The sequence below is a fragment of the Labeo rohita genome, chromosome 24 (genome assembly GCF_022985175.1).
Source record: "Labeo rohita strain BAU-BD-2019 chromosome 24, IGBB_LRoh.1.0, whole genome shotgun sequence".
Lineage (NCBI taxonomy): Eukaryota > Metazoa > Chordata > Actinopteri > Cypriniformes > Cyprinidae > Labeo > Labeo rohita.
This window is the reverse complement of record NC_066892.1, coordinates 19,046,672-19,074,188: the sequence shown is the minus strand read 5'-3', so window position 1 is coordinate 19,074,188 and position 27,517 is coordinate 19,046,672. Positions and strand designations below refer to the sequence as shown.

At 33.9% G+C, this 27,517-nt stretch overlaps 1 protein-coding gene across 2 annotated transcripts in view; it reads left to right on the top strand.

Moving 5' to 3' along the window:
* stau2 (staufen double-stranded RNA binding protein 2) overlaps window positions 1–27,517 on the top strand; it is a 170,939-nt gene that overhangs the window by 1,972 nt on the left and 141,450 nt on the right. For both annotated transcript variants that reach the window (XM_051098721.1, XM_051098720.1), the window contains exons 2-5: window positions 536–743; window positions 6,188–6,318; window positions 8,659–8,818; window positions 11,584–11,719. In XM_051098721.1, coding sequence (XP_050954678.1) covers window positions 545–743; window positions 6,188–6,318; window positions 8,659–8,818; window positions 11,584–11,719 — 626 coding nt within the window. In that variant the 5' untranslated portion in view covers window positions 536–544. The remainder of the gene's footprint in view (window positions 1–535; window positions 744–6,187; window positions 6,319–8,658; window positions 8,819–11,583; window positions 11,720–27,517) is intronic.

Here is a 27,517-nt window from a genome sequence, read left to right as displayed (position 1 = left end):
TAAAAAGCTAAAGTAAATTAGAATTAAAATTAAAGCTAAAGTAAAATCATTTTCAACTTGGTTGCCAAGTTTTTATGTTTACATTTTAGGTTTTTAATTTAATTTCAGCTTTATTTCACCGATAAAAACAAGTTAGTTGTTTTAGTTTTGGGTTTAGTTAACAGTACCAACAATACAGTCATAATTTACTATGATCGTATCCATTTAAGTGGTTGTTGAGTTTGAATACACCTCTGTGTTTTGAAAGTAATGCTCACTTTGTCAAAACAGCCTTTTTGTTTGACATGTTTAGACATAATACTGATATGACAGCCTGCCAGCAATATATGTTATTATTGTCTGACAGAGTTAACACTCAGAGTTTCAGCCTTTTCTGTTTCAAAAATAGTGTGTTTGGCTTATCTGGTTTGCAATTATTTCATGGCCTTGACCTGGCCTTGTCTTTCCTGTAATGAACTGGAAAGGACATTTCTATAACACTAAAGCCTTGACATTGAGAAAGATTGTTTCATGTTCAGTCATGTTGTTTCAACAGCGATAGAGCATGGCTCAAGTGAAAGTGCAGACATCAGCCCCCTTGTCTGGACCTGGCCTGACCGCCGTTGCGCCCGCTGTGGCCATGCCCAGCCCAGGAGCTCTGGGTCTGCAGCCCACCATCAATGGCACAGTGCCAGCCACAACGCCCACCTGCCCCAGCCCTGCCTCTGGCTTTGTGGACTCCACTGTACCAGCCAGCCCATCAGGTATGCTGCAGACATGCAAATCTAAAGCGTTTTGCCAACGTTTATAGTGGTAATGCTGCTAACGTAATCTGTCGTGGATCTCCTTTATCTGTTAGGGCCAGTTGCGAAACCGTTTCAGTTACTAAGCAAATTATGTTTGGGAAAACAAAGAAAAACAGTGTATGTTGTATTATGTCAGAGGGATTCTGTTTTCCACTTAATCTAAACAAACTAAATCGAATAACCCAGTGTAATCATAATATACATCAGTCATAGTGGTTAACTTTTATTAGTCAGTTCTGTGGAATGACATTTGTTTAGATACATTTTTAATATGATTAAATGACAAAATTAACAATTCCATTGTTTAAATGTGATTTGTTAGATAGCAAAATATCAAATCACTTTTCAAGCACGTCACTGATTTTTAAATAAGATACAGTAGCCTTAAAGGTTTTTGGTTCAAAATGTTTTTGAAAGCATTTTGAGAGGTATTTTATGGTTCCCACTTTAACCACTTTAATCATTGTATACCTTAAACCACCAGTGGGTAAAATTTACCCATGCACATGACTACTGTTTTGATAAGGTTAAAAACATATTATGTTTACACTAGTCTTCATGTCATGTGCAGGGCTTGGTAATTTCTTGTGTGCCTTTGTTATATTGCTGCTGTAAAACTGCGTCAACTACATGCAAACGCTGCATTGCCATGGCCAAATAAAATAATAATTAATAATAATAATAATTAAAAAAAAAAAAAAACAGTGTGAGGTTGGTAGCTAGCTAGTTGGAAAGACTATCACAACCAGTGTTGGGGGTAACGCATGACAAGTAACGTAAATTATGTAATCAGATCTTTTTTCGAGTCATTTCGTTCATTTCATTCATTTTAGCAAAATATAATTAAAATGTTACGTGTTACTTCTCTAACACATCTACTGCTTACACGAATGTTGATCACACTACAAACAAGACAAATGTTAATGCTATAAGAAACAGTAAAGATTAATTCATTGTTTACCTGGGTCTTTAATCTATGATTAGTTCACCTCACCTCTTATCTGAGAAGTTTTCGGGTTCGAGTCGTTCATTCATCACGTGACAGCCACATAAGCTTAACCCAGTGCAGTCTGAGCCGTAAAGAGAATTGATTATTTCATCTCTCAAGTCTTCGGGTTCGAGTCGTTCGTTCATCACGTGACAGCCCCATAAGATGAACAAATGACTCAGGTGAACTAAATCCAGTACAAAACCTAATAGGATGTTGCGCATGCACGACTGAACGAATCACTCCCTGAGATGACTCGTTTGCCCCGAGTCACATTAAAGATTTGTTCAAAATGAATGAATCGTTCAAGAACGACCAAAATCCATCAACGAGCCCGAAACTAGTAAATAAAGACAACAGTAGAAGTGAAATATGGCATAATTTAGCATACAAAACAGATGATAAAGGTGAACAAAATGACCTTACTGCACCTGTATGCAAGCGTTGCTATAAATCGTGTTGCCACAGGAGGCAACACATCAGATCTTGCCAAGCATTTGTCACTTGCTCAACCTGATATTTTCTGCGAATTTATAGATCGACAGGTGAGTGCATCGTTCATAAGTTCAGTTTTAATTAACTTTTATTCACAACAGATCAGAGGCGGACAGTAGTAGTATTTTTACTTCACTCAAGTAAATGTAAAAAGTGTCTGTAGTTTATCAGTGTTTTTCTTTGGAAAAATTTTACTTAACTACATTCCAAAGCATAATGTCTTACTTTTTACTGTACTACATTTCATAAATAAAAGTTGTTTGTTTTACCTTTAATACTTATAGGAGAAGTCCACTTCCAAAACAAAGATTCACATATAATGTACTCACCCCCTTGTCATCCAAGATGTTTGTGTCTTTCTTTCTTCAGTCGTGAAGAAACTGTTTTTTGAGGAAAACATTTCAGCATTTTTCTCCATATAATGGACTGATATGGTGCCCCGATTTTGAACTTCCAAAATGCAGTTTATATGCGGCTTCAAACAATTGTCTTGCCTTTCTCTCCCTCAACTCTGTATTCTGACTCAAGACAGTTAGGGTATGACGAAAAACTCCAATCGTATTTTCTCCCTCAACTTCAAAAATCATTTCAAAATCATCCTACATCGCTGCAGAAGTTCCGAACAGCAGAAGATCAAACACCCTTAACAAAAAAGGTAAAACAGCGATATAAGACGATTTTGAAGTTGAGGGAGAACATTAGATGGGAGTTTTTCAACATACACTAACTGTTATGAACCGGAACAAAAACAGAGTTCAGGCAGAGTAAGACAAGACGAGTGTTTGACTTTAAAAAGTATAGAAATTGTATTTTTTAAAATGGAAAAAAAACGATCGTTTCACTAGATAAGAACCTTCTTCCTCGGCTGGGATCATTTACAACCGCATTTAGGATCGTTTGAAGCCGCATTCAAACTGCATTTTGGAAGTTCAAAATCGAGGCACCATAGCAGTCCATTATATGGAGAAAAATCCTGAAATGTTTTCCTCAAAAAACATAATTTCTTTACGACTGAAGAAAGAAAGACATGAACATCTTGGATGACAAGGGGGTGAGTACATTATCTGTAAATTTTTGGTTCTGAAAGTGACCTTCTCCTTTAAATTTAACACTGCAGACACTGTAGATGAATTTGCTGAAAGAGTTCAATCAGATTTAATTAATTACAACAAAAATGTGATTAGGATTATTTATTTATTTATTTATTTATTTTTTAACATTCTTTCTGTCTTTTTGCATTTTGGGCAGCTGTGCCAAGAGTGTTTGCACTAAGTAATAATAGTAAATATGGCAGCATTTTAGTACCATAACATTAAACAAAATTATGAGATTAAAGATCTGTTAAATTGCATGAATAAAGTTAATCATTGAGAAAATTCCACGTACTCCAAAAAAAAAAAAAAAAAAAAAAAAAAAAGCTGTTGTGGCTGATTTGTGAAAATATTAAAACAATGTTGGCACAGTTATCTTGTTGACATTTATGAGGTAAATGTTATGTTATGACTGTTGCTATTTATGCTATTTAAAAACTTTTATCGATGAGTTTTAAACACTGATTGATCGATTACATGAGACATTTTATTAAGTTGTTCTAATTTTTTTTCAACATGTCTTCTGATGTTCATGTTTATTTTGTGCTGTAACTAGTAGAAAATAAAAAATAGATGATTGTTTCACATGCTGCTTGAACTGAAAAAACATTTATTGTTTGTATTTTGTAGTAAAATACAATTTAAATGCTGTGATTTGTGTTATATTAAAAGTAACAAAACGCTTATTGCGATTATCGGGTGGCTGGCACACTACAAATAATGAAGACTTTAAAATGTTCAATATTATGTCCAGGCATTTATACTATTAATAAAACAGCTTGTAAATAAATTGTGAATTGTGATTTATCTCAGAAAAGACAATAGGAAGCATTTTTTAAAGAATTTTTGTTATTTTTGTATTGTGCAAAATGGCAGCAGCTGCATTTATATGAAACAAATGAGAGCGAGTCCAGCGATACCAGGATGACATAATTAAATATCTGTACAGAGAATATTTATTTGAGCTTTAATATTTTATTAGCCAACCAAATGCAAAGCTTTACCCGGATGATCCTGTGTTAATTGTTATTACTGGTTGTTATGGAGGAATAACATACCTAGGAATGTGGTGACTGTTAAATATTCTTTCCAAGCTTTTATTCTGCCAGCATAACGGCTTGTGAATAGTCATGGAATGTGATTTACCTCAATAATGAGCTTTGTAGCGCACATTAACCTATAATGTTTGTGAGGGTTTTTTACATATGGTCACTGCACTGTATTATGCCACTCTCTTTACAAAGTAATGTCATGAAGTGATTATTTTTAGTCATTTAGTCATGTTTTTGTCCTGTTGTTTTATGTTCAGTGCTATTTTAAGCAGGCTACACTGCCCATAAATATAGCCTGACAATGAGAATTAGAATAATTGGTGGTATTTTTACAACTAAAATGTGATTAGGATTAGTTTTTTTTCTTTGTGTCTTTTTGCCTTTTGGGCCGCTGTGCCAAGAGTGTTTGCATTAAATAGTAATAGTAAATATGGCAGCGTTTTAGTACCATAATGTTAAACAAAATTACGAGATTAAAGATCTGTTAAATTGCATGAATGAAGTTAATCATTGAGAAAATTCCATGTACTCCAAAAAAAAAAAAAAAAAAAAAAAAAAAAAAGCTGTTTTGTTATGACTGTTGCTGTTTATGCTATTTAAAAGCTGTTCACTGCCCATGAAAATAGCCTGACAATGAGAATTAGAATAATTGGTGGTATAATATTATAATAAAATGTTATCAATTATATATAAAGATAACCCATGTTATTTAAATGACAGAAATACCCAAAGTAGACAATTAAAAATTCACCAGATCAGATTTTTTTTTTCAGGAAACATAAATAGCAACACAGTAGCAAGCAATAAACAATGGAAATTGCAAAACAAAAATGAATAATTAATCCAAAGTTTTTTTTAGCCAACTTTTAAATGTTCAGACTTTGGATTAATTATTAATTTTTGTTCATTTATTGTTTACTACAGTGTTGCTATTTATTCTATTCTGTCTGTTTCTTTAAAAAAAATCTATGATTTAATGAATAAAACAATTTTTGATTACCCCAAGTATATTGGTGTTGTTCTCGACCACTGGCAGTTAACGTTTTTTTATTGAAACAATTTTTAACAATAGAGGATTGTAATTAACACAGTTTCAGTAAAAGTCATTGACTGGGTATTTTATTTAAAATCTGTTATGTACATTTTGTGCCCAAGAAACATTTGTTGTTATTTTTAATGTTGAAAATGTTTATGTAATGTTCATGTAAATGTAAATGTGTATAATTACATATGTTAACATTTTTGTAGAAACTCTGATCCATTTTTTTTCAGGATTCTTTGATGAATAGACAGTTTGAAAGAACAGCATTTATTTAAAATATGAATATTTTGTAACATTATACACGTCTTTACTGTCACCTTTGACCAATTTAAAGGGATAGTTCACCCATTCTGTCATCATTTACTCATTCTCTAGTCGTTCTGAGCCTGTATGAGTTTCTTTCTTCTGTTCAACACAAAAGAACAGATTTTGAAGAATGTTGGTAACCAAAACGTTGACGGTAGCCATTGACTTCCATAGTATTTTTTTTTTTCATTCTATGGAAGTCAATGGCTACCGTCAACTGTTTAGTTACATCATATCTTTTTTTATGCACAACAGAAGAAGGAAACTCACACAGGTTTAGAATGACAACAGGGTGAATAAATTCAAATATTACTGATCCCAAACATTTCAGTAGTAGTGTACCTGTATTGTGTGCTGTATATAGCTGGTTAATACTGTGGAAAACCTGACATGGATTTGTTTATTCCTGCTGTGTCTCTTTCTGACAGGCCCTCCTCAAGAAAACATGGCAAACCCTAAAGAGAAAACTCCCATGTGTTTGGTGAATGAGTTAGCCCGTTTCAACAGGATTCAACCTCAATACAAGTTGTTGAATGAGAAGGGGCCTGCACATGCCAAGGTACCGTTAATGAGGAGCTGTGATAAAGGTTATTGTGTTTATTGATTAAAAATGCATTAGCTTGAACTAATGATAAAATACGTCCTATATATAACTTCATGATACATTAATTAGCTTTGCACATCCTGAAGGAAATACCAGTGTTTGCAAGACAGCAAAGAATAATGTAAAATTGTATGTAGCAAGAAAGATACAGTCATGGCCAAAAATATCAGCACCTATGCAATTCTGTCAGAAAATGCAACCCTTCTCTAAGAAAATTGCTGTAGTTGCAAATGTTTTGGTACTTACGTTTATTTATTTTTTTTTGTTTGCATTGGAACAAGACCAAAAAAAAAAACAACCAGAAGAAAAGTCAAATCTAATACGATTCCACACAGAACCCTAAAAATGCACTGGACAAAATTATTGGCACCCTTAACTTAATATTTGGTAGCACCCTCTTTGGAAAAAATAACTGAAATCAGTCGCTTCCTGTAACCATGAATAAGTTTCTTACACCTCTCTACTGGAATTCTGGACCACTCTTCTTTTGCAAACTGCTCCAGGTCATTCAGATTTGAAGGATGCCTTCTCCCAACTGCTGTTTTGAGATCTCTCCACAGGTGTTCTATGGGATTCAGATCTGGACTCATTGCTGGCCATTTCAGAACTCTCCAGCGCTTTGTTTGTAACCATTTCTGAGTGCTTTTTGGAGTGTGTTTCGGGTCATTGTCCTGCTGGAAGACCCGTGACCTCTGTTGGAGACGCAGCTTTCTGACACTGGCCACTATGTTGCACCTCAAAATTCTTTGGTAATCGTCAGATTTCATGATACCGTTCACACAGTCAAGACATCCAGTGCCAGAAGCAACAACCCCAAAACATCTTTGAACCTCCACCATGTTTGACTGTAGGGACTGTGTTCTTTTTTGAAGGCCTCATTTCTTTTTCTGTAAACAGTGACATGATGTCCTTTACCAAAAAAACTCTACTTTTGTCTCATCTGTCCACAGTACATTCTCCCAGAAGGATTGTGGTTTTGTCACATAAGTTTTGGCAAACTCCGGTCTTGTTTTTTATGCCTTTGTGTCAGCAGTGGTGTCCTCCTGAGTCTCCTACCATAGCGTCCCTTTTCATTCAGATGGAGACGGATAGTGCGAGCTGACACTGTTGTACCCTGTGTCTGCAGATCAGCTTGAATTTGTTTGGAAGTTAATCAGGGTTCTTTATCCACCAATCGAACAATCCTTCGTTGTAATTTTTCATTAATTTTTCTCTTCCGTCTACGTCCAGGGAGGTTAGCTACAGTGCCATGGGCGGTAAACCTCTTGATGATAATGCGCACAGTGGACACAGAAACATTAAGAGATTGTCCATGTTTTTCCACAGTTTTTTCCCCCTCAAATCCTCTTACACTTCTTTCTTTTCTCCATGCTCAGTGTGACACACAACACAAAGGTTGAGTCAACTTTTCTCCATTTTAACTGGTTGCAAGTGTGATTACTATATTGCCCACACCTGTTACTTGCCACAGGTGTGTCTAAATACAAATTACAGGAGCATCATGTGCTTGAAAAGCAATTGTTTCTTACAATTTTGACAGGGTGCCAATAATTTTGTCCAGTCCATTTTTGAGTTCTGTGTGAAATTTGATCAAGTTTGACTTTTCTTCTCTTTGTGTTGTTGCAGTGCAAACAAAAACAATAAGCACATGAATACCAAAACATTTGCAATTGGAAATGTTTTGCATTTTCTGATGGAATTGTAAGGGTGCCAATATTTTTGACCATTACTGTACAGCATGTCCGATCACACAGAAGTATGTCAAGTCGGTATGATTTTAACCTTAAATTTCTTTAAAAAAACAAAACAAAAAAAGTTCAAAGAGCAAAAATTAATATTACACCTAAGACTGACTATATTACATTTAGTGTAATACATGTATATAAAACTGAACTATATTTAACTATATTAACAATATTTTACCAGACAGTTTAAGTAATATTTATAATATTTGTCTTGAAAGAACACACATTATGTCATTTAAGACTGTCAAGTCTGTTTAGATCATCTTGGAAAAGTAGGTCTTTTGCTGCCAAAAGCCTAAATCTGTTAAAAAATGCTTGGTAAGTAAGGAATAATGCAAAATAAACCCTGACATGGCGATCAGGATCTTTTATCATCTTAAAAGCTTTTATTTTGACTATACGTTTTCTCAATTATGTCTGCTTGGGACATAAATAAAAAACATGGACATGAAATATTGTAGACAACTGCTAGTTTCGCTGAAAACTTTCACTGTGTTATAGTCCAGAAAGCAATCAGCCTATCTTTGCTGCTTTTGGATTGTGTGTGCAGATGTTCACGGTGCAGCTGTGCTTGGGGAACCAGGTGTGGGAGTCAGAAGGCAGCAGCATCAAAAAGGCTCAACACTCTGCAGCTACCAAGGCCCTGGCAGAGAGCGTTCTCCCCCGGCCTCCTCCCCGCTCACCTAAAGCCGACAGCAACAGCAACCCAGGTACCAACGTGGCTTAGGGTCAAACTATACTAGGAATAATAGGCTGTAAAGTACAGCAGCTGATGTTGCTGGTCACAAAAATATATAGTTTGCTTGTTTTAAGCCGTTGAAATGCAATCAGCAGCGAAGAAGAACTCCTTTCGCTATATGCGCGCACTGTCTGAGAGACTGTTTCTGAGCGCTGTCAGGGAGGCGCACACATGAAGACGGTGCACATAAAGCGTGGGAGTATTGAACAGAGTAATTTTTGGCACTTTATAGGCCTTGAACGGTTAAATACACACACTTGAAAATGTCAAAATGCCTGTCTTTAAAAGTATCTTAAGTGAAAGGAAAGAGCTGACAAAAAAAAACGTGTAACGCTATATTGGATCTGAACAGCTCTTAAAATGACAGCAATCTAATATTCCTGCTGTCTGTCATTCATGTTAATCAAACAACAAAAGAGAGGAAATCTCTCACCATTCTTGAATACATCACTTTTGTAACTTTAAAGGCATAATGGGCCTCATTTATCAGTCGAACATGGAGACGAGCACAGATCTGTGCGCACAAATCAACTTATGACAGGGTTCATTTGTGTGATTCATGAAACATTCGTATGCCGCCAGTCACGTCGTACGAATGATTGTACGTTGGTAAATGTGGCAGTTGAAAACAATCGCCATTTAAATATCACGCCCTTAAAAACACCCTGATTTAGAAGCCTCGCCCCTAGAGTTTACGACACGGAGAAACTAAACCCAGCCAAAAAAAAATAAACCCAGACATGAATAGTCATCATATAGATCAGTAAAGTGAAATCATGACAGAGAAATTGATCTTACTCTAAAAACACGCTTTAACCTTTTATTTGCAAACAATAGCATTAATTTATACAGCATGTATATTAAATACTAGGCGTGTAACGGTACACAGATGTCACGGTTCGGTACATACCTTGGTTCGGGGGTCACGGTTCAAGAACGACCCATTACTAATTTGTAGCATCGTGGACGCGCATCCCAGAGCCTGTGCTACATGAGCTTTTGTGCTTAAAAAGTAAACAAATTTTTATTTTCTGAAAAATATGACAGATCATTTTGCTAGATAAAACCCTTCTTCCTCTGCTGGGATCGTTTAGAGCCCTTTGAAGCTGCGTTTAAACTACATTTTGGAAATACAAAATCAGGGCACCAGTGAAGTCCATTATATGGAGAAAAATCCTGAAATGCTTTCCTCAAAAACCATAATTTCTTCACGACAGAAGACAGAAAGTGTGAGTAATTTTTTTGTAAATTGTTGTTTTGAAAGTGGAGTCCTCCTTTAATACATTAGGAAGGACATCCAAATGCTTGTCTATCATTCATCACCCTCAAATATGGCTAATCGTTTTAAATATGCAAGTTGTAGCACTTTATATGGCCGCTCAATCTAATGGTAACCTAGAAAAATGTGCACTATTGAAGTGTCTGTGTGGAGTGTGGAAGCTGACTAGTAACACGCTTGCTGAATGTCACATGGTGGCGCCGGTTCGGTCACTTGCTCTTAAAATACTCCGTCATTTTTGGTCATATAGATAAGAGTAATGCATCTGTTCAAACCTGTGAAGACTCTACATTTATTTGTGTGCACTCACAATAACAACAAAACATTGCGCTTTTGTAAAATAATGAGAGCCAGTTCAAATGGAAAACAAATATTCTCAGTTTATGTAATCCATATGAAACATGCAAACAGGTGCATCCACTACTGCGGAAATGTCAGTGTCGCCGACTTCATCTCTTAAGTTGAAAACAAAGAGAGCACGAGTTTATCAATAAATTGTTAAAATGATAATGCAGCCTCCGTACTGTTTTTCCCTGACACATTCATAATCATCACTAAGCTTTATGTGCATGCTTTAGCGCTTACTAGACTATGTCGGCAATTAAAGGCTCATCATAAGGATTTAAATGGTTTATTAATAAATGTGCTATTAGTTGACTAATCCCTTAAAATTAATGACTACTAGTCGACAAGAAAAATCTTTAGTCGAGGGCAGCCCTAATTGTGATTTATACTGTTAATGTGAAATAAAATTACTTGTATTGTGATATTAGATTTTGGTCATATCGCCCACCCCTAAATCAGCATGTTATTCTATAGTCAGATACTCCAGATTTAAAGGTGTTTCTCGTATGAAAATAACCTGTATACATGATGGCAAAATCGCAAGAAAAGCTTACATTTACGCATATGCATTTGGCAGATGCTTTTATCAAAGGAATCAAGCAATTTGTGAGTATTCACTCAATATATGCAAAGAAATGGGGAAAAAAAAAATACTGAAAAAAGGGTAAAATTGACACTAAATATTATGGAAACTAAAACATTTCTAGAAAAAATCTAAAAACTTTGTGTACCAGGAAGCTATACATTATTTAAGGGTATTCTGTTATCTGATATTGATATAGGGTCTGTTGTTGTCAAGTGAGTTAAATTCATAATATTTTCCCTCTAAACCAGCATATTATATGCTAGTTTGACATGATACATCAAACCTTTCTGTTTCTGTTTCTGCTCCCTCACCTTGCTCGTTTTCCGGGTGGTCGTTTCTCTGAGACAGAAGCATCATTTAGTTCGACAGTTCGAGTAGTCTTGGACATTGCTAATCTGAATATGTATGCTCCAATCAGAGAAGCATACATTTAGTGTGGTTTCAGAGTGATATTGTTTGATTGTTTACACTTACTTTTGTGAAGAAAATTTTGATACAGTATGTAACATCTATTTCCTTTTTGCAGGCAGCATCACTCCTACGGTGGAGTTGAATGGCTTGGCCATGAAGCGAGGGGAGCCAGCTATCTACAGACCCCTAGACCCCAAACCCATTCCTAACTACAGAGCCAATTACAACTTTAGAGGAATGTTCAACCAGAGGTATGTCCTTTAGCCTGTGGATGTGTGACATTCTTAGCATGTCAGTGGTGAAAGTTGATACATACAGTTTAAGACATAAGTTTACATACACCTTGCAGAATCTGCACAATGTTTATTAGTTTAACAAAATAAGAGGGGTCATACAAAATGCATATTATTTTTTGATTTAGTACTGACCTGAATAAGATATTTCACATAAAAGATGTTTACATATAATTCACAGGAGAACTTATAGTTGAATTTATAAAAATGACCCTGTTCAAAAGTTTATATACACTTGATGTCCTGAACAGTTAAAGTGCCCGCTGTTCTTCAAAAAATCTTTCAGGTCCCACAAATTCTTTGGTTTTTCATCAGTTTTGTGTATTTGAACACTTTCCAACAATGGCTGTATATTTTGAGATCCATCTTTTCACACTGAGGACAACTGAGGGACTCATATGCAACTATTACAGAAGGTTCAAACACTCACTGATGTTTCAGAAGGAAAAAGTCATGCATTAGGAGCCGGGGGTTGAAAACATTTGAATTTGAAGATCAGGGCAAATTTTACTTGCTTTGTCTTCTGGGAATCTTTTGTAGCGTCTGAAGGCCAGTACTAAATGAAAAAAGAAGTGATGTTTAGACAAAATAAGAAAAATGTGCACATCTTTATTTTGTTCAAAAGTTTTCACCCTCGGCTCTTAATGCATCGTTTTTCCTTCTGAAGCATCAGAGTGTTTGAACCTTTGTAATAGTTGCATATGAGTCCCTCAGTTGTCCTCAGTGTGAAAAGATGGATCTCAAAATCATACAGTCATTGCTGGAAAGGGTTCAAATACACAACAATGCTCAATGCTGAAAAACCAAATAATTTGTGGAAGCTGAAAGATTTTTTTTTCTGAAGAACAGTGGGCAGTTTAACTATTCAGGACAAACAAGAGACTCATGAACAACTCTCATTAATAAAAAAAAAACCCCTAAAAAACTGTTGGTCATTCAGGTAACAAAACAGTATTTTTGAATCTTTTGAACAGCGTCATTTTTATAAATTCAACTCTTATTTTCTATATGTAATCATCTTTTACAGTATGTGAAATATCTTATTCAGGTCAGAACTAAATAAAAAATAACATGCATTTTGTATGATCCCTTTTATTTTGGTAAAATAATTAACATTTTGCAGATTCTGAAAGGTGTATGTAAACTTTTGACTTCGACTGTATATCTTCATGAATGGTATGGCTCTGGTAGATATATTATTTGCTCTTGCTGCCACCTAGTGTTAGTGTCACACGGGTGTTAGGTCAAACATTAAAAAAAAAAAGTGCAATTAATTGATCTCAAATTGGCTGTCAAAATAGGGTCTAATTTTAGAGATTGGCCACTGTATTCAACAATTTAATAATGATGATGTTTGATACCTGTGATTTTTACCAAGCTTTGATTGTTGGTCAAGAAGACATCCTGTGGGAACTTAAAGAAAGATTCTGACTGTTAACATTAGGAGGCAGTATTGCCCTATTTTTCCGTCAGCACTTGTGACTTCAAACTTTGGCTTCACTTACCCATATTTTCTAAAAGCATGTTAGCATCTGCCCCATTTGATTTGTGCTGCAAAATGTCAAAATAAATACTTATTTTTCAAAATTCACTATACTACACTATACGTATATGTTTAGCATTTGAGGGCACGTTTATCTCAGCATCCAGAACATCTAGTTTATATTTCTGCAAACTTAGACTCGCCATTTGTTAGTCAGGTTTATTTCAGATAAACCGGCGAGGATGTGAAGAAACACACCAACACTGACGTGTTCAGCAGCTAAAAGGAATGAACAGCGAGAAGCAACGCTGACGCTAATCGGAAAACTACACTACATTACAAGAAGCACATTACACCTTAATCCTGCTGTCATCTGAAGCCTTTATTTAGGCATTTGCTTTCGATTGAAGCTCAATGGACACTGTGAGAACAAAGCTGATGTGAGAAACCTGAGTCTTGTAATGCTAAGATCTCACCCTGATATCAAAAAGCGTTAAAGGGCCTGCACGTAGTGATTTGATGGAAAAAAATGTCTATATGTTTCTCCGCTACGCAGCTAGAATTTCTATGATGTAGTCTTTGAAATAGTAATACAACAAGGAGCCAAAGTAAATCGGATCCTCTGTGCGATTACATCATTTTGGTGCGCAGCCTGGCTGGAGACCACCGTGGGGGACTGTTGTAGATATTAAGGGTGTTGCATATGAATTATGCCTTTAAGTCTTTTGCGCTCTACTCATTCAACACCAGATCCTCTCAGAGGTGTTACAGGCCTCACATAATTTAAACACAGATTCGCTAAATTACATCTCCCTAATTTATGGTTTTATTAAAATATCGATGTTGTGTCTGTACTGTTCATTATGGAGAAGATTAATGGTGTCGCTGTAGTGAATCGAGTGATTATGAGACTGAGAGCATTGATGGATATCTATGAATATGTATGCTTTAATCAGAAAGGGTATTGATTAGTGAAAACGTGTTTTGATTTCTGCAGTGGTACTTAAAGGGCTCATATCATGAGGAAGATATATAAAGATGTATTAAAACAGTCCAAGTTCTGAAATCAGAGTACGCTTGATTTGTGCTTCAGTAGACAGATTAATATATTTAAATACACCATGACTTGATACGCAGTTAATAACGAGGAAGTGGGATAGATGCACCCAAAGTGGGTTAGTTCACCCAAAAATGAAAGTTCTGTCATTAATTACTCACCCTCATGTCAATCCAAAACTGTTAAACTTTCGTTCGTCTTCAGAATACAAATCAAGATATTTTTGATGAAATCAGAGAGCTTTGCATAAATGGGGCAATGGGGTGCTGGTACCCAGTTATATATATATATTTTTTTTTTTTGGTACTTTACTCTCTGTATAATATCAAAAACATTTATTTCAGTAAAAAAAGAGTCCAAAACATTCTTTCTTTTCTTTTTTCTTTTTCTTTTCTTTTTTAATGAAATTTGTTTTAATTTTTCTGATAATCAAATGAAGAGATTAAATTTCAAATTAAAATTAAATTGAATTAAATTTTTTGGCAAACAAACAGAGGTTTACTGTTAAAATTAATACATGAAAGAAAATTTGTGTGACTATTCTGTTAAAAAAGTTTTAATAATAATTGTAGAATTTATTTTTTTGTCATTTTTTTTTTATCATTTAATTGTTTTATTTAAATTGGCCAGAAATGGGACTATATAAACACCTACATTATACTGTACAAAAGTAATACAAGACTAATGCATTTCTGTTGCATGAAGTTCATGTGTTAATGTCGTCATATAATGAGATGCAGAGGCCGAAAATCACACGAGCCTCACGTGTGCTTCAGTATTTGTGTAGTAAACAAAACCGTGTTTTTCAAAACCGCCATTCATACATACAAAGCTAAGCGGAACATGCAGGATTCATATTTAAGCTGTCTTTTGCGTTTTAATATTCACAGACACTAGTCCGCATTGAGATTCGAATTAAGTGACAGACCCAAAATTGTTCAAAAATGTACGAATTCCGTGGCATTCCGCACTATTAAAGGGGTCATCAGATGCTAAGTTCACTTTTACATGTTGTTCGAACATTAATGTGTGTTGGCAGTGTATGTACAAATCTACCCTATGATGATAGAAATCCATGCAGTGGTTTTTAATTAATCTGTAAAAATAATATTCCCTTTTTCAAATCGAGCCATTCTCAGATACCTGTCATTGTAGCGTCACACCCACAGAAGCCGCTCCCACAATAGTGGGAACGCTATAATGGCTGAACGCGGCTAAAGTACCAGAACCTTGGTCATGACATGATTTTTCAGAGCTGATTTTGGCAAGGTAAAAAGGATGTTGTTTTGCACAACCATTGAGAATTTTTAACCAAAGTATATTATAGACTTTTCATTAAGACCCTAAAAAAATCATATCAGCTTGTGGAAAATGGGCATCCGATGACCCCTTTAAGTAAATTCCGTTTTTATGAATCGACTCCGCAATCCAGTCCACGTTTTTCGCTGAGGAGAAATTGTCACGTGTCCAGAGACAGAATTGACATGCCGTCGTGTAAATAAGATAAATAACATAAGATCATTTAGTTTATTTAATAAAAGAACAAGGTATAGACCTGTTCTATAGGAAATGTAACCTACACTGTAAAAAATAAAAAACACAATTTGTTGAGTCAGCTTAAAGTAATTTGTTACCCTGCTGCCTTAAAATTTTAAGTTCAATCAACTCAAATAAGTTTAGTCAACTTGAAATGTTAAGTTGTACTAAGTAACAACTTAGATATTTGTGTTTGCTAAACTTAACAGATGGGTAAGTAACCCAGCTGCCTATTTTAAGTTGATTCAACTCAAATATCACAATAAGTTGTCATTTAGTATAATTTAACATTTCAAGTTGAATAAACTTTTTTTGAGTTGACTGAACTTAAAATTTTAAGGCAGCCAGGTTACAAATTATTTTAAGTTGACTCAACAAATTGTTTTTTACAGTGTACGGGGGTACAGTACGGTACTTTTTGTGTTTTACTCTCAGTGTAATAATAAAAACATTTATTTCAGTGATAAAATAAGTCTAAAAATTTCAATTTCAACACTTTGAACAATAGGGTCCTACAATTGTTTCCTTTTCTTTTTTCAAAAATTCTTGTGTGTTTTTATTTTTCTGATAATCAAATGAAGGCATTAAACATTTTTTTTTAATGAAATGAAAATTAAACCCTTTTATTTGTTACCAAACAAACAGAGGTTTTTCTGTTAACATTAATACATGGAAGAAAAATTGTGTAAATATTCTGTTAAAAAACTTGAAATAATAATTGTAGTATTTTTTTCTACAATTAGGTGGTATAGAACAAGGTATAGATCTGTTCTATAGCAAAAGATAACCTTAAATGACTTCTGCACTATATAGAAAATAAAGTTTACTTGACCTTTAAGGGGGGCGGTGGGTGCCTCCCCCTAAAATAATGGCAGGGGAAACACTGGTGTTTTATTTATTTATTTATTTATTTATTTATTTATAAGAAGCTTCTTTTGCTCACCAAGCCTATATGTATTTGATCCAAAATACAGCAAAATCAGTAATATTGTGACATTTTTTTTACTATTTAAATTAACTGCTTTCTACTTGTTTATATTTTAAAATGTAGTTTATTCCTGTGATCACAGCAACATTTTCAGTATCATTTCTCCAGTCTTCAGTGTCACATGATCCAAAGATCAGCATTTATCTGAAATAAAACGCTTTTGTAACATTATACAATATACCATTCAAAAACTTGGAGTCTGCGGTTTTCCTGTGGAATTGAGCTACTGTAACACTGTTGTTGTGGGTTGTTTTTGATGTCCACTAGTTGAATAGACTCCAATAATGTTATATTTAGCCCCTAAAATGCAAATTTACCAGGGGAGCTCTGACAAAAAAAGAGTGTATTTTATCCCCCAGAATGCGTTTTTTTTTAAACAGGGGACCCCCCCTTGGAAACACAATTGGGCTAGTTTTGGCCTAGTTTTGAGTAGCAGTTGGTTTTGTTGTGAATATCTGCCAACTCTGACTTGGAGTCAGTATATTTTTTTGGGGGGTGGGAATGAAATTATAGATTTTAATACTTTATTTAGCAAAGATGCTTTAAATGAATCAAAAGTGCTAAATGCTGTTCTTCTGAGCTTTCTGATTATCAAAGAAACCTGAAAAAATTCTACTCAGCTGTTTTCAACGTAACAAAAATAATAGTAATAAATAATAATAATAATAATACTAATACTGTTTGAGCAGCAAATCAGATTATTAGAATGATTTCTGAAGGATCATGTGACTGGAGTAATGATGCCAAAAATTCAGCTTTGAAATCACAGCAATAAAGTAAATTTTAAAATATATTATAATAATAAGTAGTTATTTTAAATAGTAAAAATATTTCAAATTGTGCTGTTTTTGCTGTACTTTGAAACAAATAAATGCTGCTTGGTGAGCAGAAGAGACTTCTTTAAAAAAAAAAAAAAAAAAAAAAAACATTAAAAATCTTACTGTTCAAAAACTTTTGACTGGTAATGTAAATTGAAATTACTTCTACAACCTTGATTAAACTTAAATTTGAGTTAGCAACTGAACTTAAGTTTTTAAGTTGAAATATGTAAAAAAAGTTATGGTGAAAATATAAATATTTTGTAACATTATAAATGCCTTTCCATCACTTTTAATCAATTTTGTGCATCCTTTCTGAATAAAAGTAACAAAATAAATAAAAATATCAGCCCAAACTTTTTAATGGTAGTATATACTTGGCCTTGGAGATGAAGGCTATAGCTTGGTTATGATGTAAACATACTGATATCCACTCAATACACTCCTTATTGATTGACTTTGAGCTTTATCAACACGTTCATATCCTTTCTCAGTCCATCGAGACTGCAGTGATGCATCTTTTCTGAGAACCAAATCATGTAACTCTTCATTATCCCAGCTTAGTTAGACTAAGACTAAATCTCCACTCTCATCGTGGCTCAGCTTATCCAATCACGTGTGGATCTGAGTGGGAATTGAGCAGCAGTCTGGTAGCATCACACAATTACCTCATTTATCCGGCCCTTTGCTTTTTGTGACTAACATCAGGCTTTGTGTCCCTAACAACATTTTCCTTGGGGAGCGCCTGCGTTCTTTCAGAGTCGAAATTTGGATGGGTCTTTTCCGGGACGACCTCACCTTCTCTCATTTGGGCATGACTGTACCGTTGCGTCGGTGTTTAACTGTAACAATAATGAGGATAATTGCTGTCGAGCCTCTCCAGTGATATTTCCTGGTCTGATATTGAGCTGTGGCTGAAAAGACTGGAAGCTCAGAGGAAGAGAGTTTGCAGAGTGGAGGTGGAAATGCGTCACTGTCTAGGCCAAATCAGCACCTTGGTTTGTTTTGATTGCAATAAAGATAACGTAGGTGGCTCTGGGGAACGGTTGGCTCGGTACCAGATTTTGCCGTCATTGTGATTATCTCAGTATCCATAGTAAATACATACCTCCATACAAACAGATGAGGGTTAGTCCATTCATTATGCATTTGCATATCAAATACACATCTGTTTTACTATACTCGAAGACTAATACATGAACAAATTTAAGGGTCAGACGAAGAACAGTTATCCTAACTATAATCATATGGTATATTATATTTATTTGAAGAAATATTATAACAAAGTTTGTGTCCTTTTTATTTTCTTCTAAAATTAAAAAAAAAAAACATTTTTTTTTTCAAGACTAGGTGAAATTTAATTTTCTTAGTCAAAAAGCATGTCTAATAACTTGAAATCATGAAACTTACACAATTTAACAGCAATTTATTAGAAGTTTAACAACAATTACATTTTAGAATTTTCTCAAATTCTATTTTATTCTTTTCCAAAAATGTTTTTTTCCTCTTAATTTTGTCTGGATTCTATTTTTTTTTCTCTCATTTTAATTTTTCAAGACTACTTTCAAATGAATTTTCTTAGTTAAAAAGCATGTCCAATAAATTTTAAATCTTGAAACTTGCACAATTTAACAGCAATTTATGAAAAGTTTAATAAAAATACATTTTTAAGGCCCCTTTAACAGCAGTTTATTAAAAGTTTAACGAAATGTACATTTTAAGGCCCAATGAAATGTGTTTTTATTTTTTCTAAATTCCTTTTTTCAAGAGTTTCAAGACTAGGTTAAATTTAATTTTATTATTCAAAAGCCATGTCTAATAACTTTAAATCATGAAACTTACGCAATTTTAACAACATTTTATTAAAAGTTTAACAAAAATTAAATTTTTAAGGACCTATGAAATGTTTTTTTTTTTTTTTTTTTTTTTTTTTTCAAATTTTATTTTATTTTTTCCAATTTTTTCCAATTTTTTTTTTTTTTTTTTGGTTCATTTTAATTTTTTAAGACTAGGTTACATTTAATTTCATTAGTCAAAAGCCATGTCTAATAACTTTAAATCATGAAACTTACACAATTTTAACAGCATTTTATTAAGAATTTAACAAAAATTTAAATTTTAAGGCCCTTAAGAAAATTCTATTTCTTTCTTTTCTTTCTTTCTTTTTTCTTTTCTTTTCTTTTCTTTTCTTTTTTCTTTCTTTCTTTCTTTCTTTCTTTCTTTCTTTCTTTCTTTCTTTCTTTCTTTCTTCTTCTTTTTTTTTGTCCCCCCAAATTTCTTTCTTTTTTTTTCTGGATTCTTTTCGTTGTTGCTGTTGTTCATTTCATTTTTTCAAGACTAGGTTAAATTTAATTTTATTAGTCAAAAAGCATGTCTAATACATTTAAATCAGGAAACTTAGACAATTTAACAACAATTAATTAAAAAGATTAACAAAAATTACATTTTTGAGGCCCTCTGAATTTTTCTCAAATTCAGTTTCATTTACCAAATTTTGTGTATACCATTAATTTTATGGATTAATTTTTAATGGTTTCATTAAATGTTAATAATCCATAGCATCTCTAATTATTTTTTTGTATCAATTATCAACATATGTTTTGCTAAATAAAATCTGGTAAATCTTTTTTTTTTTCCTAAAAAAAAAAAATAATGTTTTTGCAATAATAGTAGTAGTAGTAGTTCTACATTGTTGTGTATATGTGTGTATGTATATATATATATGTATGTATATATATATATCTCCATTACAGAATCTTCAAATTAAACAAAACTATGAAGACTTTTAAGTTTCTGCTTGCATATGATAAGACGGTATTTTTTCTCAAAAAGATAAAATGCTTATGAAGTGACTCAAAACAATTTGTTGAGTCAACTTAAAATAATTTGTAACCTGGCTGCCTTAAAATTTTAAGTTCAGTCAACTCAAAAAAAGTTTATTCAACTTGAAATGTTAAATTATACTAAATGACAACTTAGATATTTGAGTTGAATCAACTTAAAATAGGCAGCTGGGTTACTTACCCATCTGTTAAGTTTAGCAAACACAAATATCTAAGTTGTTACTTAGTACAACTTAACATTTCAAGTTGACTAAACTTATTTTAGTTGACTGAACTTAAAATTTTAAGGCAGCAGGGTAACATTATTTTAAGCTGACTCAACAAATTGTGTTTTTTATTTTTTACAGAGTAGTTCTAGAGATTATGTTTTTGTGTTCATGTACTCTGATATTGAGATGGCAGATGCTAAAAACACTGCTAGCATCACGGCTGCTTCTGTATGTATGTACTAAACGAAACCACTCATTCGCACAGAAACATGCAGAACATGCAGGATAGAACAAATCATTTTAGATTCCCTGACATTCCGCTTTATACAATAAATTCCGTTTTTATAACTGAATTCTGTGATTCCATACCCTTTTTCCGCATTGCAGAAAATGTTATCATTTCCAAATTGGGACATTCGACAGTATGAAAATATACACACTGACTGAACTGTGCATGAATACTGTTATGTTTTGACAGGGTTTAAAAATTGTGAAATTTTAAAATGTACTTTTTTCTTTTTTTCTACTATGTACCACACAATCCTGCACTGAAGAGCAGAGGCAGAGAAAAAAAATTATCCTTAGGAAATCTGTTTTGATGTCCTTTAGAATGAGACTGGTCTTTCATAACAACTAACAGTTGTTTCATTTTTAGTCGGGTGCTTTTCTTAGCTCATTTTTGGCACCTGCTTTTTTTAGACTCTCTGAGGATACTGGGAAATCAAATGATGATTTATATTTGTGGCATGGCTGTTGGCAAGATAAGATGGTGAAAGGATGGCACTTTTCTCAACATTTACTCCCTTAACCAACCACTTTCGCTACAAAGAATACATTGTTTAGTCCGTACACTCTCTTTCCTATTTTCAGGATTTCATCTGTTCTCATCAAAATGAGTTTTGTTGAAGGGGAAATCTTCATTTACTGGAATTGATTTATCTTTCCCGTAACAATTGAGTCATATTTTAGGAATGATGTCTGTCACTGTCAGGCATGCCAAAGATAAAGCCGGTGACCATGACTGGCGTTAAGATAGACATAAACGGACCCTTATGCCCAAAATGGAGCTCTGCATGATGAAACTTGCAGAAGAAATCTTCAGGCCTCGCAGAAATTCATAAATCCTGGATTAAGCATTTAGCCAAAACTTTAATTGAAATGTTTCTGTTTACATATTCAATTAAATATTTAATGTCCAATTAAACAACTAGTTGAGTGCAAGAATCCAGATATTGCCCAGCTGCTGAATTTACAAGAGGCACATAGCTAAAAACTAGGCCAGTGATGCAGCAGGGTTCGTACAAGGTGCTTAAAGGGGTCCTATTATGCTCTTTTTCAAAGTCTTGATTTTGTTTTGGGGGTGTTCTACAACATGCTCTCATGCTTGGTGGTTCGAAAAATGCATTAGTTTTTACATAATTTACATTATTACAATGTCTTTCTCCAAGCCTGGCTCAAATAGCTCGATTAGTTCCAGGTTTATTTAATGAAGGCCAGCCTTCTGAAAAAAGGAAATGTGTTATGATCGGTTAGCTGTCTCGTGCGTTGTGATTGGCGAACAGCTTAGACAGTGTTTCGGTACTGCCCACGCCCCTTGTCAAAGCAGTTAGCGCAAGCTAGATTAATATTGAACCTTTTAAGTATGGATATTTTCCTTACAAAAACGCATCGATTCACTAAAGGAGACCCTCGGGAGCCATGTGAGGCACTTTTTATTATGAATGGATGCACTTTATTAGACTACTTAATTAGACTCTGATTGTATTCGTCTGAAAGAAGGAAGTCATATAATGTGACATCATTTCATGCGGAAAACAAATGGAACTCAAATTATTTGGTCTAGATTGGAACATCGGAGTGGATTCGTGGATCTTTCGCTTCAGATCGGATCGTCGGAGCGCACATTTCAAATTATTTGATCTAGATCGGAACATTGGAGCGGATTCGTGGATCCTTCGCTTCAGATCGGAACTTTGGAGCGCACATTTCAAATTATTTGGTCTAGATCGGAACATCGGAGTGGGTTCGTGAATCTTCCGCTTCAGATCGGAACTTTGGAGCGCACATTTCAAATTATTTGGTCTAGATCGGAACATCGGAGCAGGTTTGTGGATCTTTCGCTTCAGATCTGAACTTTGGAGCGCACATTTCAAATTATTTGGTCTAGATCGGAACTTTGGAATGGTTTCGTGGATCTTTTGCTTCAGATCGGAACTTTGAAATGCACATTTCAAATTATTTGATCTAGATCGGAACATCGGAGCGGGTGTGTGAATCTTTCGCTTCAGATCGGATCGTCGGAGCGCACATTTCAAATTATTTGATCTAGATCGGAACATTGGAGCGGATTCGTGGATCCTTCGCTTCAGATCGGAACTTTGGAGCGCACATTTCGAATTATTTGGTCTAGATCGGAACATCGGAGCGGGTTCGTGAATCTTCCGCTTCAGATCGGAACTTTGGAGCGCACATTTCAAATTATTTGGTCTAGATCGGAACATCGGAGCAGGTTTGTGGATCTTTCGCTTCAGATCGGAACTTTGGAGCGCACATTTCAAATTATTTGATCTAGATCGGAACATTGGAGCGGATTCGTGGATCCTTCGCTTCAGATCGGAACTTTGGAGCACACATTTCGAATTATTTGATCTAGATCGGAACATTGGAGCGGATTCGTGGATCCTTCGCTTCAGATCGGAACTTTGGAGCGCACATTTCGAATTATTTGGTCTAGATCGGAACATTGGAGCGGATTGGGTTCGTGAATCTTCCGCACATTCAGATCGGAACTTTGGAGCTTCCGCGCATTTTCAAATTATTTGGTCTAGATCGGAACATCGGAGCAGGTTTGTGGATCTTTCGCTTCAGATCTGAACTTTGGAGCGCACATTTCAAATTATTTGGTCTAGATCGGAACTTTGGAATGGTTTCATGGATCTTTTGCTTCAGATCGGAACTTTGAAATGCACATTTCAAATTATTTGATCTAGATCGGAACATCGGAGCGGGTTTGTGAATCTTTCGCTTCAGATCGGATCGTCGGAGCGCACATTTCAAATTATTTGATCTAGATCGGAACATTGGAGCGGATTCGTGGATCCTTCGCTTCAGATCGGAACTTTGGAGCGCACATTTCGAATTATTTGATCTAGATCGGAACATCGGAGCAGGTTCGTGAATCTTCCGCTTCAGATCGGAACTTTGGAGCGCACATTTCAAATTATTTGGTCTAGATCGGAACATCGGAGCAGGTTTGTGGATCTTTCGCTTCAGATCTGAACTTTGGAGCGCACATTTCAAATTATTTGGTCTAGATCTGAACTTTGGAATGGTTTCGTGGATCTTTTGCTTCAGATCGGAACTTTGAAATGCACTTTTCAAATTATTTGATCTAGATCGGAACATTGGAGCGGATTCGTGGATCCTTCGCTTCAGATCGGAACTTTGGAGCGCACATTTCGAATTATTTGGTCTAGATCGGAACATCGGAGTGGGTTCGTGAATCTTCCGCTTCAGATCGGAACTTTGGAGCGCGCATTTCAAATTATTTGGTCTAGATCGGAACATCGGAGCAGGTTTGTGGATCTTTCGCTTCAGATCTGAACTTTGGAGCGCACATTTCAAATTATTTGGTCTAGATCGGAACTTTGGAATGGTTTCATGGATCTTTTGCTTCAGATCGGAACTTTGAAATGCACATTTCAAATTATTTGATCTAGATCGGAACATCGGAGCGGGTTTGTGAATCTTTCGCTTCAGATCGGATCGTCGGAGCGCACATTTCAAATTATTTGATCTAGATCGGAACATCGGAGCGGGTTCGTGGATCTTTCGCTTCAGATCGGAACTTTGGAGCGCACATTTCAAATTATTTGGTCTAGATCGGAACATCGGAGCAGGTTTGTGAATCTTCCGCTTCAGATCGGAACTTTGGAGCGCACATTTCAAATTATTTGGTCTAGATCGGAACATTGGAATGGTTTGTGGATCTTTTGCTTCAGATCTGAACTTTGGAGCGCACATTTCAAATTATTTGGTCTAGATCTGAACTTTGGAATGGTTTTCAGAGTGGATCTTTTGCTTCAGATCGGAACTTTGAAATGCACTTTTCAAATTATTTGATCTAGATCAGAACATCGGAGGGGGTTTGTGGATCTTTTGCTTCAGATCGGAACTTTGAAGCGTGGATCGTGGATCATTTGATTTAGATAGGAACTTCGGAGGGGGTTTGTGGATCTTTAGCCTCAGATCAGAACTTTGGAGCATGGATTGCGAATCATTTGATTTAGATCGTAACTTTGGAGGGGGTTTGTGAATCTTTTGTTTCCAAATGGAACTTCAGAGCATGGATTATGAATCATTTGATTCAGCTTGGGATTTCAGAGTGGGTTTGTGAATCTTTTGCTTCAGATCTGAAGTTTGGAGCGCGGAGCACGAATCATTTGATTCAGAACCGAACTTCGCGTATATTTTTTTTTTTTATATATATTTTTATCTATATATTTATCTTTTTTAGAATTTGAAAGACAAGATATTGTTTGATAAGTGAGATCTATGAAGTCTTTTGAAAATCAAAAAAATAGTGCTCGAAAAGTCCTGGAATTTCATGTTACAGTATCTGTAGGAACCCTGTAGCAGTGAACTTCCAATTAATTTCTGTATAATGTCACATTAATAATTTCACACATAATCACACATATTCATTAACAAGTGGCCAGGACTGTAATCTTATGAAGAAAACAGCACTTTCCATTAAACATTCCAGCAATATGATGTCTGTGTCCAGACATACAACCAGGAGACTGCCAGAATCCACAGTTCATAAACGATTTCAGAAAATTGCTGTAATTTGGGTGCTGGACTTCCTCTCATAAGCAGCTGCCAGAATAATCACTTATTTACCCAATATCAGTATCAAATACACAAATGATTCCGGCTTTGCTTCTGTTTGAGGCCTTCAGGCAGAAAATTGTGTCAGCAGAACAAATTGGCGGTAACTTATAAAGCAAAGCTTTATATGGAGCTCTTGGGTTAATGTGGAACGGTTCACCATTCTGTAACTTTAATTTTAATGTAATGTGCTTTTAATACCATATGGATCACTAGTTTGTTTTTTAAAGATTTTTGATTTTAATGAAGAGCAAAAGTCGCTGCTGAAGTGCTTGGGTTTTGTGAGTCGTTGCCAAAATGTTGCTATGTGATTGCTAAGGTCATTGAGTGTATTTTTATGAGCTTTCTGGGTGGTTTCTAGGGAATACTAGATGCTTATGAGTTATAGTTCAGTCTCTAGATATAACATTCAGTATAATTTTGCAATGTATTTATTTTTGATGGTTTTATCATCTGGCAGGTGTCTAAATAAAAAGTAAATAATAAAAATTTGTTATTTTTAAATGCTGCATGTCAGTCATTTTAAAAAAGCAAATTGAGGCATTACAATATTTATAACGTACAGTGTGAAAAAAAAGATAAAGGTTTAGGAGTGGTATTCAATTATTAGTGTTTTTAAATCAGTATAACTGATGAATTTTCAGTGTTATTTTTTATTATTTATATACTGTTATAGTTTTTTTTTTTGTTTGTTTGTTTGTTTAGTTATGTGTTCTTGTCTAATATATAAAATATTACTACTTAGGTTTTTTTTTATTTATTTTTATTTCAGTTTTAGTTTTTTTTTTAAATTTATTTATTTCCAGCACTTAAACTTAAATTACGAATGTTATTTTTGTATTATTTATATACTGTTACAGCTTTTATTCACATTCTGAGTTAGATTTTATTTTTATTTTATTTGATCATTTTTCATTTTTATTAGTTAAATTTTTTGTAGTTGTGTTGTGCTCTTTTTTTTTATTTTATTTTGATTAATATCTTTTTTGTAATTAGTATTTATTTATTACTATTATTATTTAATATTTGACTATTATTACAAACACACACACACACACACATATATATATGTATCTGTGTATGTATGTACATATACATATATGTATATATGTGTGTGTGTGTGTATATATATATATATGTATATATATGTATATATATATATATGTGTATATATATATATATATATATATATATATATATATATATATATATATATATATATATATATATATATATATATATATATATATATATATATATATATATATATGTATATACATATATATATATATATATATATATATATATATATATATATATATATATATATATATATATGTATATATGTATGTATATATATATATATATATATATATATATATATATATATATATATATATATATATATATATATACACACACTACCGTTCAAAAGTTTGGGGTCAGTACATTTTTATTGTTTCTTTTTTTTTTTTTTTTTTTTTTTTTTTTAAGAAATTAATATTCACCAAGGATGTATTAAGTTAATAATTAAAAGTTTATTAAAAGCTAATAATAAATAATTTACATTGTTATAAAATATTTATATTTCGAATAAACACTGTACTTTTTAAACTTGTTATTTATGAAAGAATCCTGAAAAAAAAAAAAATTACAGGTTCCAAAAAATATTTGGCAGCACAACTGTTGATATTATCCAACATTGATCATTCTAATAATAAATCCGCATATTAGAATGATTTCTGAAGGATCATGTGACACTTAAGACTGGAGTAACAGCTGATAAAAATTCAGCTTTTCATCACAGGAATAAATTCTATTTTAAAGTATGTTAAAATAAAAAACATTATTTTATATTGTAAAAACATTTTGCAATATTACTGATAAAACATTATATATATGTTTTTTTTTATTGTTTCTATATATATATAT